General features: G+C 33.0%; 3 protein-coding genes across 6 annotated transcripts; 1 reads left to right on the forward strand and 2 right to left on the reverse strand.

Annotated features, from left to right (window-relative positions):
• Positions 1-3,205: 3,205 nt before the first annotated feature.
• LOC132624627 (gibberellin-regulated protein 6-like) lies at positions 3,206-4,380 on the reverse strand. Its single transcript, XM_060339394.1, has 3 exons — positions 4,117-4,380; positions 3,991-4,024; positions 3,206-3,748 (listed from the first exon to the last, which is right to left on the reverse strand). Exons 1-3 carry the CDS (start codon positions 4,216-4,218, stop codon positions 3,567-3,569), a joined length of 318 nt encoding a protein of 105 aa, XP_060195377.1. The 5' UTR covers positions 4,219-4,380; the 3' UTR covers positions 3,206-3,566.
• A 2,234-nt stretch (positions 4,381-6,614) lies between these two features.
• Positions 6,615-8,096, reverse strand: LOC132600628 (uncharacterized). Its single transcript, XM_060313930.1, has 2 exons — positions 7,281-8,096; positions 6,615-6,844 (listed from the first exon to the last, which is right to left on the reverse strand). Exons 1-2 carry the CDS (start codon positions 7,944-7,946, stop codon positions 6,761-6,763), a joined length of 750 nt encoding a protein of 249 aa, XP_060169913.1. The 5' UTR covers positions 7,947-8,096; the 3' UTR covers positions 6,615-6,760.
• Positions 8,097-14,001: 5,905 nt separating this feature from the next.
• Positions 14,002-16,527, forward strand: LOC132600606 (uncharacterized). Of its 4 annotated transcripts, none has more exons than XM_060313892.1 (3): positions 14,002-14,158; positions 15,328-16,041; positions 16,297-16,527. In XM_060313892.1, the coding sequence occupies exons 2-3, from the start codon at positions 15,415-15,417 to the stop codon at positions 16,378-16,380; spliced, it is 711 nt and encodes a 236-aa protein (XP_060169875.1). In that variant the 5' UTR covers positions 14,002-14,158; positions 15,328-15,414; the 3' UTR covers positions 16,381-16,527. The 4 variants fall into 4 exon arrangements, with proteins under 4 accessions (XP_060169875.1, XP_060169902.1, XP_060169885.1 ...); XM_060313919.1 differs by having other exon boundaries at positions 14,014-14,158; positions 15,343-16,041; XM_060313902.1 differs by having other exon boundaries at positions 14,017-14,158; positions 15,323-16,041.
• The last annotated feature ends 527 nt before the right edge of the window (positions 16,528-17,054 follow it).

The raw sequence follows: 17,054 nt of genomic DNA on the forward strand, positions 1-17,054 counted from the left end.
ATTTGGACCACCTCACGGATGGAATATATCACTTAAGCATCAGATCTTGCATGTATAATGACACAACTACTTACTGCTTGCAATTTTTCGTAGCTCATGCGCTACAAACGACATAAATATATTATCAAGATTATCTCGTCTTGGAAGAGTTGGAGTAAAGATATTGTAAAAGAGGGGTAGAATCTCATCAAAGGCAACACTAAGTGAATTGTTTCTATCAACCGAAGCCTTTATAGAAAGAATTACTAAGTATGTATGCTGGTGTGAGCTAGCAAGTACACAATGTTAGTTGAATGGTTGAATTAGTGGCAGAGTTATAATTTTCATTAAGTGGGGTCAAGATATAAAGAACTAAATCCATGAAGAGGTCAAGAGGGTGTCAATATGTAATATACATACATAAACAGAATTATTGTTACCTAGCTACACAATATAATTTTTTGATGTAAGGGATGTACGTTGACACCCTTAAAAAAGTACGTGGCTCTACTACTGGGTTGAACCCAACCCAAGCTAGGCACAGACGTGTGGTAATTATACCATAGCTACTTAGTATCTATGTCGGTTAGAGCTAGCAAATATACCGTATTAGTTGAACCCAACAGAAGCTAGGCAAAAGATGTGTCGTAATTTTAACAGAATTATTTACAGTATTTATGGTGGTTAGAGCCAGCAATTATACTATGTTAATTGAACCCAATTACCCAACTCAAGCTAGGCAAAAAGAAGTGTGGTAAATGTAAAAGAGAGAAAATAGGATCAGAAGAATCCTCGCTTCATGTAACTACTGCCAATGCAAGTACGCAACGTGTTGTATTAGCTCATCTGATATTCTTTATTTCATTTTATCCAAATTAAATGTTTTGAATGAAGTTCAAATGGACCATTGGGCGTGATAGTGACTCACCTTACCATAACTTGTAGCAAGTTGAGACTCGACGGGACTAAAACCCAAATTAATTACTACTTAAGTTGGATTAGGGAACAAAATGAGAGAGATTATATTAATGGATTTTTTATCTGTCATAGCCATCTCTAAAACTTATTTATAAATAATAACTACCTTATTTTTTATTTAATTTTTGTAGTTTTATTTTTCCAAAATTACATTTCATAACTGGTCCAATAACTTTTGAAATACATGTACCTCTTTATTCTCCCTCACTACACATTTAAGATTCACATCTTCTCCAAACCCTAAAAAAAATTCTCTCTCCTCTTTCCCCTTCCCCTCACTTCCGCCTCTCTCCCTCCCTTTCTCTATCTCCAGCCTCTATTCTCCTTCCCCTCCCCTCGCGTACCCTTCCATCCCTTCTCTATCTACACCACCCATGCCGCCGTCAACACCACCATCACCACCACCAACTGTTATGCGTGAGATCATTTGCTGATGTTCTTGAGGCATGGGGTGAAACAGAGGCGTGTTATTTGATCTCATTTGATGTAAACTTTCCTTGGATTGCTGAGTTCCATCGAAGGCTAAAGGAAACACAACGCTAGATGAAGACGACGATAAAGATGGAGGAGAAAATGGAAAAACAGAGTATGTAGGAGTACTATACGAAACAGAGGATGGAAAAATAGAGTATGTGGGAGTACTATATGAAACAGAAGATTGAAAGAGTGTTGTTGGCTTTCAGGACTTTTTATCATCTTGAAAGGCCTGTTAGACATGGAGGTTTCTTGAGAAACTGGCCACTATTGTTGCCTTTCAAGGTTCTTGTCTTTATCAATTTGCCTGTGTATTTCTTCTTCTATGGGATTCTTTGATTTGCTACTCTGCTTGGATGCAGCCATGGTCACTTCTAACTGCAAAAGGTCTCATTAAAATTAAGTGAATGAGCCAATTGTTCTGAAGTTTTCAATTCCACAACATTAACTTGACATAGACAGTTTCTTAAGAGGATTCTTTGTGGCCTTAGCGTTCTCCTTAAGGAACTTCAAACGTCAAATTCCCCAAATACTTACTTCTTTTTTTAATTCCCCTTTCTTGATTGAATTTTTTCTTTGTTCCTCTATCTGATTGTAACCTCTTTATTGGCATGTGATGTGAAGCTAGTGATAAGTAATTATCCAAGCAGCATGTTAGAAAAAGGACACTGCAATGCACATAAAAACTAGTAGCTTTTAGAAGTATCAAGGTAGAGTTGTGGTGGTTCGGTAGAGTTTGTGGTTGTGGAGGTTGTATTTTTGTATCAAGGTAGAGTTGTGGTGGTTCGGTAGGATTTGTGGTTGTGGAGATTGTATATTCATCATTTTTTTTAGTGTATTTCAATGTACTGTTTCAGTATATTTTAATGCACCGTTTCAGTATATTTCGCTATATTTCAATGTATTTCTAATTTACGAAATAGTTTCTGATACATTTTATTGTATTCCATTGTATATACGCACACTACAATTTTATATTTCTTAAACAATCAACCATATTTGATTGTATTCCAGTGTGTATTTTTCTATATTTAGAAGTATTTCTAAAATTCTGGAATGGAGTAATTTGGAGAGAGAAACGTGTGTTGTTATGGAACTTCAGCTGTTATGCGTGATAGATGGTTGATTTAATTTAACTTACCATTTAAAATGAAAGAAGAGAATATGTTCCATAAATACAACCTATTTTTACTCTGCCAAATTTTATATTTTCGTGTCTTTCAAAAACACGAAATACAAGTGAATACAACAAAAACCAGCAAAAAACTTTTGAATGAAGTAATTGTGATAGAGAGACGTTAGCTGTAAGAACCTCATGAGGTTTGCATGAATGATGGAACCATTAATAAAAATTACCATATAATTTGAAAAAGATTTTTATTGTCATAAATATAGCCTTTTTTTATTCAACAACCGCGCTGTATTTCGATGTATTTAAAAAACGCGAGATACAACTGAAATACAGCAAAAAACAACTATGAATTGTAAATCTTCAACTTGTAGCTATAACATGTTAGAAGCTGTTAAAAGATAGTTATTTATGTAAGTTTTACTTTTTTAATTAGATCTCCTATACTGTTCATTGCTATTTAATTAGACCTCCTATACTGTTCATTGCTTTTCCATGCTCAATAAATATTTTGTTATTTATAACCCGGGTCACTTTTCATTTTAAGCTAGATATGTCGAAGTAATGTTCATTTGTCACTTTTTGATCCTGTCTTTAAAAAATAGTTATTGTGATGAAGTTACTAAGTTGAAACTCATGACAATATTCTGGAATTTGAAACTCTATAAAAGTAACTCCAATTACAGGAACTGAAAAATGGGTGTACTCTAATTTTATTGTTGTACAGAAAGAAATACGCTACCAAAATAATTAGCTAGACATCTCTCTTATTGGAGCACACTGAAGCGCAAATGAGCATTAAAACTTTCTAAACAATTAATACGGATAATTTTTTTTCTTTTAAGTTTATAAACTGGAAATTGTTGGTCAGATTACATACTTGGGTTAGACAAAAGTACAAGGGGATAAAGAGCAGGCAAACCAACAACATTAGGTAGACAAATTAAAGTAGAAGACATATGAAGAAAACAGAGAGAAACTAGAAAGTAAAATAAGTAGAAGAAATTCAAGGGCACTTTGGTCCTCCTTCCTTGGTCTTCCAGTTGTTGTAACAGGGGCAAACAGCCTTGTTTCCATAGGTACCAGGTGGAACACACAAACATTTGTTGCAACATTTTTGACAGAAGAACATGCATGGCTTGTGGTACTGTGTCTTGCTACACCTCCTCGTACATTGTGGCAGACATTCTGGTAAATACAAAAGAATAATCAAGACTTAAAGCTCTCATAAACATTAGAGGCAGATCCAAAATTTAAAGTTAATAAGTTATTATGGTTACTTCGAGTTCAAAGTCAAATATTTACAGATATTTAGTACATTTCATAGTACATATACGCGGTCTGGACAAAAATCTTTAGATGTTTTGATTCTCGTATTTCAAATCGTGTCGTTGTTTATTTCAAAGTGAAATAAAAGGGGAAATACTTACGTGAGGGCTTCAAGCTCCCTGGTCCATACTTTTTCTGAAATCACAAGTAAATTTTCACAACAAAGATATATTAGACTTCAAATGGTTACAGAAAGTGGGAAAATTCAGTAAAAAGAATTAACTTACAGCATGGTGATGGTGGTGTTTTCCATTTGTAGCCATAACAGTGGTAGCAATCATGGAGAAGGCAAGGAGGGCCAAAAGGAAAATTGAGACAAGTTTGGCCATAGCTGATTTTCTTGGTGAAAATTGGGAGCAAATAAGCCTATTCACAGCTAAAAGAGAGAAGCAGAGGAGTGTATTGAAAGGCCAATTTGTGAGTATAGAAGTAAATGTGGTGCTTGATATATACTGGAAGGTTTGGAATATAAATAGAAGCCAAAAGGCAACAATTATTTAGTAGTAATAAATCTAGCATTTGCAGTTTCCCTATTGGCCGGTTAGGGGCATTAAATATGTATATGCATAAGTATTAGGGGTTGGGTGAGTAGCAAGGGATATAAATAAAAATGTAACTGCCGGTGAATCATTAAGTTGATGGTAGTTGAAGAATGAAGTCAGAGCCGTAAATAAATGCAAAAGAGATGAGGGGTTGGATGAGCAAAAAGGAGAATACATTTGGCCAATTGGGCAATAAATTATGTACCTAAAAGGAATGGACAGTAAATGAATTAGACATTTCTTCATTCTTAGTCAGAGATACGTTCTAGATTTTTTGTAGGCTGATTTTGGACCCTAGTTTTTTGAAGTCGAAAACGAAACATTTGAAGGTAAAGTTGAAATTAGTTCGTACTTTGTAATATTAGAAGGGTTATATAATCGCCGGTATTTTTATCGCCAATTATCCCATTTTTTTTTATTTTTTTGCTCGCATTGTCCTTCAAAGGCACTAGTTTTTAATTTTTGCCCCTCAAATTGTTGGTTTTTTATTTTTTCCCTTCGCCCAAAAATTCATGGATTTCAGGTTCGAACCCCTGCTCAGTCAAAAATTAAAAATAAAAATAAAATCACAAGGCAGTGTTTTGGATTCGTAAGACAGAGTTTTGGATTTAAACTCTACCTTAAGGTAGAGTTTGACTTATGACTGAAGGCAAATCTGCCTTAAGGTAGCAAACTCTACCTTATAAGGTGCAACACTCTGCGTTATAAGGTAGCAAAACTTTGCGTGCAGACAAATTCTGCCTTGCGAATCCAAACTCAGTCTTATGAATATTTTTAAAATTTTTGACTGAACGAAGATTCAAATCCGGAACCCATGAATTTTTAGACGAAGGACAAAAATTAAAGACCAGCAATTTGAGGGACAGAAATTAAAGACCACTTTCGAATAAAGACAACGTGCAAATTGCCCATCTTTTTTACATGTTAAACGGATTGATCCACATTTGATCTGGTCTTAAGTAAATCAGTAACCTAAACCGTTTTTAACCGGACAGATTGGGCCGACACCCTAATATATTGGATCATTTGCACTTTTGTCCCTATTTTGTGTTGGTCTTTAATTTTTGGCCTTCAAATGGGCTGATATTTAATTTTGGTCCTTCAAAATCGAAGTTATGTCTAGAGGTAAGTTATACATCATAATATTCACAAATTATGCTCATGCCCTTAAAAAACTTATGTCTCACTAGGCAAAAGTTCGATTTTGAAGATGTGGATAGGCAATCCTTTGCGACCAAAACCTAATATACATAATGGGAAGACTAAAAAAGAGGAAACTCGAAAGACACTTGCAGGGGACAGTATCATAGCAAAATAAAAAGGGAAACAAGTGGTCTAATCGATGCACAGTAAACAAGTGAGGCCACATCACATGCGGCAAGCAGACAGTGAATTTGAAAACTCTTTTAATGGTAAGCACACAACCTCTCCATTTCAGACATTAATGCTTTAGCTTTAGTAGTACGACACAATAGAGAGAAAGACCTCTGCTACATTGCTCATGTGCTCTCATTAATTCCTTTGACTAGTAATTACATCTTGTTGAATTAGAGTCCAATGGTTTGTCTCCCAACTGAATTCTCCTTTACTATTCATCTGCTTTACATTTCGTTTCATGTTCTTAAAGAGTGCAAAGCGGCATAAGCTTTTCCATAGCAACATTAGTTGTTTCATATTTGGTTTTATCAAAATAACATAACAGCATATCACAAACAACACGTTTCAAGATTTAACACCAAATGAAACTGTGTGTTGATTTTTAAGACTCTTTTTTATTTGGTCCCATTTATCTGGAAAACCCCCTAATGGAGGGCAATTAGTAATTCAGCTGATAAACCGGTTTTCCGAGATGTTCAGCGCGAAATTGGGATTAACGGGCCACTGTAACTAATTGAATAAGAAGCTAACTAAAGTTTTACTCAATAACTCAGAAGCTATTTATGACAAATGGACTCAAGGCTATCTTGAACATTTGGTCAAGCCAGCTTAGCAATAATGAAAACCATTTATTTTTGAAGTTGCCTCTGCGTTAATGAAAATACGATAAACAGTACGCTCTTCAAATAATTTGTGCAACATTTATAATGTTGGACATTGATGTAGAATCTCTAAAGATAATATGCTTGAGAAAAGATGCTCCATAATACAGGGTGAAAGCAGACAACATAACAAACACATTCTCAAACCAGACAAAGTAAGATTTTGCGATGTATCATAGACAACAGAACCTACAAAGCATAATCAACGATAGCGGGAAATGAAACAAAAGAAAGCCATTAAAGGGCAATTTACTAAACTGAAACATCCAATTCCATTATGTCTAATATAACTATTTTTCCCCTTTTACACGGCTCATGAAAACACTAGTCAGAACTGCTTTCAACTCGAAAGATGCTTTCAGCAACTCCAGTGCCTGCAAAATCATAAGAACTCTCTAATTAAGTACTCCCAATTTATGTGATACACTTTTTTTTTGTTGTCTGTACCAAAATGAATGATACATTTCTATAATTAGAAATAATTTAACATGAAGCTTCCCCTTTTAACCTAAAAGATTTACAACCAAACAAATATCGGTGACTTATTTTAGACCAAAAGTATTCCTTTTTTCTTAAACTCCGTGTCTAGTCAAACTATATCACATATATTGGACGGAGGGAGTAAATAATTAACCAAAAAAAGGAAATAAGAAAAACACATAGGCAAAATTTATTGAGTCTAATTTTTTTACCCTAACCAAGTCAGTAAAAGAACAGTACTAGTAGTAGTTACATATATAACAATCGATAGAGTAAGGACATGACTTTACATTGCTAGTGTAATAATTAAATCCAAATTAAAGTGTTTACCTCTTCCATTCCAAAATCTACCACTTTCTCGCGCAGGACACCAACACCCTTGACATTAAACTTGTTGATAAGTGTAATGCTAGAGATGGTGGACATAGGCTTAACGACCAAGTCATCCATCACCATGTATGTCACCACCTCCTTCACAAAACCCCTTGCAGCTTTCCCAGCAGCTCCATCCACTGTCGGTCGAGCAACATACGTCAACCTTTTTGTCAAAAGATTTTGACACCTTGGGCATCTTGCACTAGGGTCATCACAAACATAACTGCAGTAATCATCACGAACATAACAGCCGTTATCAGAATTATAACAACAGCTGCCATTGGAACCGCCATAAAAAATCTTCTCTGTCGTCGGAACGTCATTAAGCAACAGAAAAGGAACTGAACATATTCCGACTGAAGAGTTGGGTTTCAAAAGGATATCTTTGCCTTGGTTTGACTGAATATAGGTGTCATTCAGATTCTCCACGCTATCGTATAGGTTAGGCAAGCACCCATTCATTCCTTTTTCCTTAAGAAGCCTAATGACAGTACCCACAGGCAACGAGAGAATGTGAAAGAGGAAATCAACACAATCCTTTTCAGCCTCTGCAAATAGTACTTTGCCAGCCTCGCTATCGATCAAAAGCTTCATGCTCAATTTGGTATCAGAAGTCGTCATTGTGATTAGCTGACTGATAATTGGGAGAGGGGTTCTAGGATCAGGTGATTCTCAGTCGTTGCAGACCTACGCATTTATAGTCCAATTGCTTCAACATCATACATGAGACCAGTGTTTTAAAAGAGGAGAGCGTTGAGGCGGGACAAATTGTTTGTTTTTGGTAAAAGGAGGGCGGGGGCAAACAAATTGTTTGTTTCGGTCAAAAAGGAAAAGTAAACAGATACAGTGACGTCAAAAAGGAAAAGTAAACAGTGACGTCAAGTAAATTATTTGTTTCGGTCAAAAAGAGGGTGGGGCACTCGGGGAATATATTTGTGCCTCATTGGTAACTTCAACAATTACTTGGTATGAGAGTATATATGGGTAATTATTTTAATTTTAAGGGGCAATTCCTGTGGTTTCCCAAAAAGAAAATCACTAATCATTTATACTCACGTGATATATATTATATAGTGATTATCATAAAGGACAAATTCATTCTTTCAAGAGAAAAGAAATGTTATAAAAAAATATAACAAATTGAGTTTAAGCTTAATTTTTATATCAATTTTATCAAGTTAATTTTTTAAAAATTAAATACAAGTTTTATTTTATTTTCAAAAGAAAAAAATTCATAAGAATATATTTTATATTAATTTAAATTTAATAAATAAATTAGTAACATTAGCATTTATCTTAATTACTTCTTGTTGTGGTATAATTATTTAATTTTTTATTTTTTCTAAATTTTTATATTAAAAGAAAACAAAAAAAAAATTAGAAAAACAAAATAAGAAAAGAAGACAAAATTAAAAAAGACAAAAAAGGAAAAGAAAACGAAGGCTAAAAAGGAAAAGTAAACAGTGACGTCAAACAAATTGTTTGTTTCGGTCAAAAAGAGGGTGGGGGCACTCGAGTAATATGTTTGTGTCTCATAGGTAACTTCAACAATTATTTGTTATGGGGGCACATATGGGTAATTATTTTAATTTTAAGGGGCAATTCCTGTGGTTGCGCTTGATTAGTATCTCACTATCCAAACACAATGTAGAAAAATAATTGAAATGAGGTCCAATGCACGCAAACTCATGAATCGCACAACTATTTACATCCTCTCATATACACAAGCTAGAGTCATCAAAAATATTATTATCTACTTCCTCACAAGACTGTAGTGCACTTGTCTCAACTAGGGGTGTACAAAGTAAACCGATAAACCGTATCAAATCGATAAATCGAGTCAAATCAAGAAAAAAACTCGATTAGTGGTTTGGTTTAACTTGGTTTGGTGTTGAAAAAAAAACCCGACCATAATTGGTTTGGTTTGGTTTTAGCTAAAAAATGTCAAACCGAACCAAACCAACCCGACATTACATGTATTCAATTTTTAAAATATTTTATACATAAAAATATTTATTTGTAATGTAACTTATAAATATTTCTTAATTTTTTTCGTAGTTTTTTATCTATTATCATTTTATTCAAGCTTGAACTTAGAATTTTCAATTTCAATAAGTTTTATATCCTATGGATATTAGTAACTCATATAAAGTCCAAACCAAAATCAACTCAACAATAATACTAACAAAAGAAATTCAATTTACCACTAGGAATGACAATAATGTTGGATATCTATTCTTTAGTTTTGCATAATTGGTTTAGAGAGTGAAAATACATAACTTAAGTTTTTTTTTCTTGTCATGTAATTAATCATTATTAGTCGTACTTATTTTAGCATGACTTAGTATTTTTAGATTATGATCATTTTTTATGGCTTATTAATTAGCAATATTTTTTTAAACCGATTTTATTATCTTTTGTTGAATATTTTAATACAATGTCATCACTCTTCTCACATTTTGTGTTATTTTCTTATGAAACACCTTAATTGTATAGTTGTATCTTACTAGGACTAAAGAAATATTTGAACTAAATGTTATATGTTTTGTATCAAGACTATTCAAAAAAAAAAAACCTGAAAAACCCAAGAAAACCGAATAACCCGAGAAAACCCGAGGTTGAAAAACTCAAATTTTATTAGTTTGGTTTGGTGTATAAATTTAAAAACCCGACGCAATTGGTTTAGTTTGGTGTCTAAAAAATCCGAACCAACTCGATCCATGTACACCCTTAGTCTCAACATCGGCATTATCAAGAAAAATATGGACTAATGATTTACTCTCTAATTTTAACTCCTCAAGTTGGCTTTTAAGTACCTTTTCAACTATACGTGACTCATCACTAAACTGTTGCACTCAAATCTTTATTCAAGTAGTGAACAGGCATAGCCACACAACAAAAGAAAGAGTCTAATCTTGATAAACAGTTAATTTCTAAGTTCCCGGAAACGGCGTCAAAAACTTGTTGCTCCCAAAGGCACACGTAAGTGTACGCGGTCGTACAAGTAATACAAGATTAAAGTTCAAATATCGTACCCACAGAGACTTATCATTAACTATTTATTAAATTAAAATAATGTTAATTATCTAAACAAGAAATAAAATCCAAAGCTATATTTATAAAAGCAAATAATGAACTTCAACCAAGAAAGAGCAGATTTTTATCGGAGAAGAGATAAATCTAGGGCTATGCCACTAACAATCCGGTTGAGTCTTCTAATCATACATCTATTTTATTTCCTAGGTTACTAATTGACGGGTTAATTATTGCTTTATGAGTATCTTCCGGGTTGCTCACAAGCCTGTAGATGCTACTCTAACGCCTATATTCCTATGGTCATCAGAAAATAACAAGAACACATTTATAGCTCCGTATTCAATTAAGCATGGCTAAAGGGTATATTTCTATCCTCATTAGCAAAATGATTATTCGAACAAGCTGTATTTATTCTTATTACGCATGTAAATTTCCTATCCCTAGATCAATTCACACGCCACAGATAGTGTTCAACTATTGGCCAGATAATCAAACAATTAAGACCAAGAATAAATAAATAACCCCAAAGATGAAAAACCAATAGATATAAAACATAATCAAACGTCAACTTTCATGATAGCGTCGAAACCCTGGAACTATAAAGTTTAGCTCCACATAGACATGGAGGAAAAACAACAAATCATTCGAATAAAAATGTAAAAACGAGTACTACAGAGAAGAGAAGGTAAAACCCTGTAACTACGGCCTCCATGACGGCTCCAAGCTCTCTCTAGGTCAAAAGTTGTGAATTCCGAATTTCAAGTTATCCAAAGTTATGTAAAATCCTGTCTTATGGACTATTTATAGGTGTAATAAAAAGCCCAGACGAAATAATTGAGTTCAAAAAAGAATTGGAAAATATTTAGACCTGTTTGGCCATGAGATTTTTTCACTATTTTTCGGAATATTTTTTCACTTTATTTGGAAATCAGTGTTTGACCATGAAAATTTCAAATACAACTTGAAGTTGTATTTAGAATCTAGAAAACACCTTATTTTCACCCTTTTCACTTTCAATACATTCAAACAACCAAATACTCTTTGCAAAAACTATAACCAAACACAATTCTATCTTCAACTCCAATTTTAACTCTAACTTTAAAATTCCAAATAAAGTGAAAAATATTTGATTTCCATGACCAAACGCCTACTTAGAATCCGAAAATTATTTGGACCCTTTTCACTGTGCACTGTCCACAGCGTCAACATTTGACACGTTCCGTGAGGTACGTATCTTTTTCATTCTCAATTTGAATTGTTTCTTCTTTTTTATTTGTTGTCTTCTTCTTCCTTATTTTTATATTTTAAATCCTCCATCATTATGTCTCCATGTTGTCTCCCCTCATTTCTCTATTCTTTTCTTTTCTCACTTTTTATTCAATTTCGTTTCGAATTTTTTTATCTTCACACCGCTTTATTCCCACACAACAAAATATAATATTAAGCATAAAGTTGTATAATAGTACTCAAAGAAAATTAAAAATACTAAAATGTGAGGCAAACGATGAATAAATATATACATTTTGGCCTAAAAAGAGCTAGTATCATAGAGACTAATATATTTCTTAAAAAAAGAACTCAGTCATCTACTAATATAGGGTATCATAGGTCCTTAAAAAAATTCATCAGTGTTTTATGATACCCACATGACATATATCATATACTGATGACGTTTCATAATGAACTGATTCAATCCTTAAAAAAGAAAACCAGTAATCCTTTATACTCATATATTATATACTGATAGAGTACCATAAAGGACAAATTTATTCCTTCAAGAGAAAAAAAAAAGTTATAAAAAATATATCAAATTGAGTTTAAGCTTAATTTTTATATCAATTTTATCAAGTTAATTTTTACAAAAAAAATTTACAAACAATAAAGTCAAAGTTAAATACAAGTTTTATTTATTTTCAAAAGAAAAAAATTCATAAGAATATAGTTTCTATTAATTTAAATTTTAATAAATAAATTAGTAACTTTAGCATTTATCTTAATTACTTCTTGTTGTTGTCTAATTATTTAATTTTTATTTTATTATTTTTTCTAAATTTATATATTAAAAGAAAACAAAAACAAATTAAAAAAACAAAACTAGAAAAAGACAAAACAAGAAAAGAAGACAAAACTAAAAAAGACAAAAAAGGAAAAGAAAACGAAGGCTAAAAAGGAAAAGTAAAAAGTGACTTCAAACAAATTGTTTGATTCGGTCATGAAGAGGGTGGAGGCACTCGAGTAATATGTTTGTGTCTTATGGGTAATATCAACAATTACTTGGTATGGGGGCGCATATGGGTTATGGAAGTACATAATTTAGTGCGAAAAGTCATTGGTATCGGAACATCATCAAGTAATGGAAAAGGAATGTCTGAAGTTATTCCAAGTAAGACTTGGGTTTTAAAAGGATATCCTTTGATTGAATATAGGTGTTATTCAGATTTTCTACGTTGTCGTATAGGTTAGGCAAGCATCCTTTGATTTCTTTCTTCTTGAGAAGCCTAATCACAGCGCTCAAAAGAAAAAAAATCATAAGAATATTAATTTTAATAAATAAATTAGTAACTTTAGCATTTATATTAATTACTTATTCTTGTGGTCTAATTATTTAATTTTTTATTTTATTGTTTTTCTACGTTGTCGTATAGGTTAGGCAAGCATCCTTTGATTCCTTTCTTCTTGAGAAGCCTAATCACAGTGCTCAAAAGAAAGAAATTCATAAGAATATATTTTTTATTAATTTTAATTTTAATAAATAAATTAGTAACTTTAGCATTTATATTAATTACTTATTCTTGTGGTCTAATTATTTAATTTTTTATTTTATTGTTTTTCTAAATTTTTATATTAAAATAAAACAAAAACAAATTAAAAAAACAAAACTAGAAAAAGACAAAATAAGAAAAGAAGACAAAATTAAAAAAGACAAAAAAGGAAAAAAAAACTAAGGCTAAAAAGGAAAAGTAAACAGTGACGTCAAATATTTCTTTTGACATTTTTTCGTTTGTGTTACAAAAGTCACTTAATTATATTTATATTCTATAGCACTCAGAAAATCACTCCACCGGCCAGAAATGTATTTTACCTTTTAAATTATCAATCTTGACATTTTTTTTTTAATATTATGTTTTTTTTTTCTCTTTTTAATCTATATTATGGACTTAACTATAGAATAATTAAATCTTATTTATAAAATGAAAAAAGTGAAAACAGTTTTCAAGCATATATTATGATACATGTAATAATAAAATAATCGAGCAAAGTAAAAAATATGTTATGGTACGTATAATAATAAAATAATGAGCATAGTAAAAAATATAGTTATTCAAACATTAGACGATAGCCTAATGTTTTATTTGTAAGATTAAGAAACAAAGGAGCAAATATTAGACTCGAGTCTAATGTTTTCGGAAGGTAATTTTCAAGGGTCATATTTGAATAATCTTAAAAAAGAGGAACAAAATCTAAATGATTGTATAAGGAATAGACTTTTTGTGTAAATCAGTCTGAACAATGTTGGGTTTTAGCAGTCATGAGGCCCAATCTAACCTGCCCAAGTCAAATGTTGATGACCCAATATAGTGGGCTGGCCCATAGACCCACTCATTATTTTATTTTTGCTGTATATTCATTTTTATTGCAGAAAATACATGTATTCCTTTGTGCAGTTGTAGAAAGTCTTGAACTTTTTTCCACATAAATGAATTGTATTGTCCCTTTACTCTTTCCTTTGTCTTCATCCGTGAACGTAGGGTCGCCTGTTCATGATCTATCTCCAACATTTCACCTTATATTTGCAGGTAAGTTTTCTGCAGTAGAATTGGCATAAAATGCTTTTATAAGCTTCTACGAGCACGCTTATTCAGATTATTAATTTTGGGTGTTATATAATAAAAGTTAACTTGGCCTGTATTGGACTTCTGAAGATAGTTATATCTTTTAGTCTTGGCGGACATAGTTACTTATACTTGCAGTGGTGAGAGGTGACAAATATCTCATGAAATTAGTCGAGGTGCACGAAATTTGGCGTTTGTTTAATAGGATTTAAACCAGTAAGTTGGTGATTGCTTTTGCCTTAAAAAAAAATAAAAATTCTTGGGGCCTCTCTACCAGTATTATTACTTGTGGATGTTTGTTCTTTGTATTTTCTAACACAATGGCCTCTCTATCTGGAACATTGTATCTACATTGTACAACTCATCTTCAAACTCCAACTTAAAATATGCCAAATAGAGTGGAAAATATTTGGTTTTTATGGCCACATAGTAAATGTTGAATCCCTTGGCTTCTTCATATGTTTACTTCTTTATATTTTAGATCCCATTACTAAAAGTTCTGGCTCTGTCACTAGATAGAACATACTTCTACGAAGGTTAAGGATGTAGAATGTAATTTTGATAAGAGTATATATATGTATAGAAATAGGAGTTAAGAATGTAATTTTGTTTTCATACTTTAATCATAAGACTCGAAGAAAACGGTTTACTTTCTCTTTGGTGCGTGTGGGCATGAGAACTTCCATTTCTCCATTTTTTTTTATATTAATGAAGAGAATCTTGATTAGTGTATTGGGAACATTGGTGACAGATTCACTGCAGTGTGAAAAATTATATGACGGTGAAGCAATTGCAAATATTTAAGTGTATTGGACCACACCTATCCAGAGTTTAATTTGAAAGAAATCCTAAATCGCCCGCCTAGGAGAGTATAGTGCCTATCATAGCTCTTGCCTCTTGTAACCAGAATTTGAATTCCAACTATGGACCATATAGTTGTTGCAATTGTAATTATACACATGCTGCAATCTTAATATAGTAGGATATGAAAGGGACTTGAAAAAACTCAAGGAAGTCTCATTACATAGCCTAACTTGTCCTCCTGATTTAGGTCTCTTTGTTCATTGTGTTTCTATACTGGGTATGTTGTTGTTGTTATTTGTTCATTGTGTTTCTGTTTTGATAAAGTGTAGGTCCTCAACGTCCAGCACACAAGGAGATTTGCCTGAGAAAACTACCTCTCCAAGAACAAAACTTGCAGCAGTTATCAGCCAACCAAAATGACGACTACTTCTTATAGCAAATTGAGCATGAAGCTTTTGATTGACACCAATGCTGGTAAAGTCCTATTTGCTGAGGCTGATAAGGACTGTGTAGATTTCCTCTTTCAGATTCTCTCATTGCCTGCGGGAACTGTTATGAGTCTTCTCAAGGAAAAAGGAATGAGTGGATCCTTGCCTAACCTCTATGAAAGCGTAGAAAATCTGAAGGACGTATATATCCAATCGAACCAATGCAAGGATATCCTTTTAAAACCCAAGTCCTCTGTTGGGATCTCTTCAGCTCCTTTTCTATTGCTTAATTATGACGATCTAACACGTGAGAAGACTTTTTATGGCTGTTCCTACACTACTTCCCACTCAACTGTTTCTGATGACCCTAGTGCTCTCTGCACAAGCTGTCGACATAGCATGTCAAGAAAGTTTACATATGTTGCTCCGCCGGTAGCAAATGGAGCTGTGGCAGCAACAGGGGGTTTTGTGAAGGATTTGGTGACATACATGGTGACGGATGACTTGGTGGTTACGCCCATGTCTTCCATTTCTTGCATTTCCCTTCTCAACAAGTTTAATGTCAGGGATGTAGGTGTACTAGAGGAGGAAGTAGTAAGTTTTGGAATGAATGAGGTAATCAATTATACTTAATTTTAAATAACTCTTATACTATCACTGTGTTTAACATGTTGTAGCATGCTTTGCCGGTTTCTAATTTCACTTTCTGTGACCAGTTAGTTGTGTTTTAGGCGACATAATAGGATTAGAGTTTATTTTGCACTATTCATATGTTAATAAACCAAATAAATCTTACTTGTGTCTTTTTGTATTTCCTTTTATCTTTGGACATGTATGCTTACTTATTGAACTCCTACTATCATTTTGCAGGCGCTGGAGTTGCTGAAGGCATCTTTCGAGTCGAAAGAAGTTCTGACAAGTGTTTTCACAAGCTGCGTAAAAGTGGAGAAATAGTCATAAGACAATGGAATTGGACGTTTCAGTTTATTAACTGCCTTATGTAAGGAGTATTAAATATTAATGGCTTTCGTTTGTTTCATCCCTGTGGGAGTCTATTCTGTTTTGTAAGTTACATCTATTGTTAAATTGTACTTGTGTATAGCTTTGAGTTTCTTTTTGTTATATTCTCTGCTTTCATATCGTGACAGAAAATCTCTTCTCAAGCGTCTTATTTTTAGAGGTTTTCCAGCTATCTCCAACATTATAAACGATGGACAAATTATTTGAAGAGATGCCTTCAACCTCCCAAGCCCCTATCAAAACAAAGTAGTAAAGCAATTCCAAGTTCATTTTTCTAGTACACTTAACCTCATTATTTTCTACTTCCTAAAACCTGTAAAACGATTAACAACTGATACCATAGTATTGCAGACGTCGTCGATTCATAGGTCAACCCCCCTTTCTTCAAGATCTTCCAACTTTCTTTATGTGAAATAGAAATGGCGATCCTTCAAATAGATACAGAGTTACTTTGCCCTTCCACAAAATCATCCTCTTGGAAGCTAATGTATTCGGCAACCTAAGGCTCCATTGGTCTATCAATTGAAGTAGAACTTTATGTACTATTGATGGGGGAAAAATGCAGTATTAGTCATTCGTTTACGTTAGTACGCGAAAGTGCATTCAAC

Source organism: Lycium barbarum, chromosome 1, assembly GCF_019175385.1.
Source record: "Lycium barbarum isolate Lr01 chromosome 1, ASM1917538v2, whole genome shotgun sequence".
NCBI lineage: Eukaryota > Viridiplantae > Streptophyta > Magnoliopsida > Solanales > Solanaceae > Lycium > Lycium barbarum.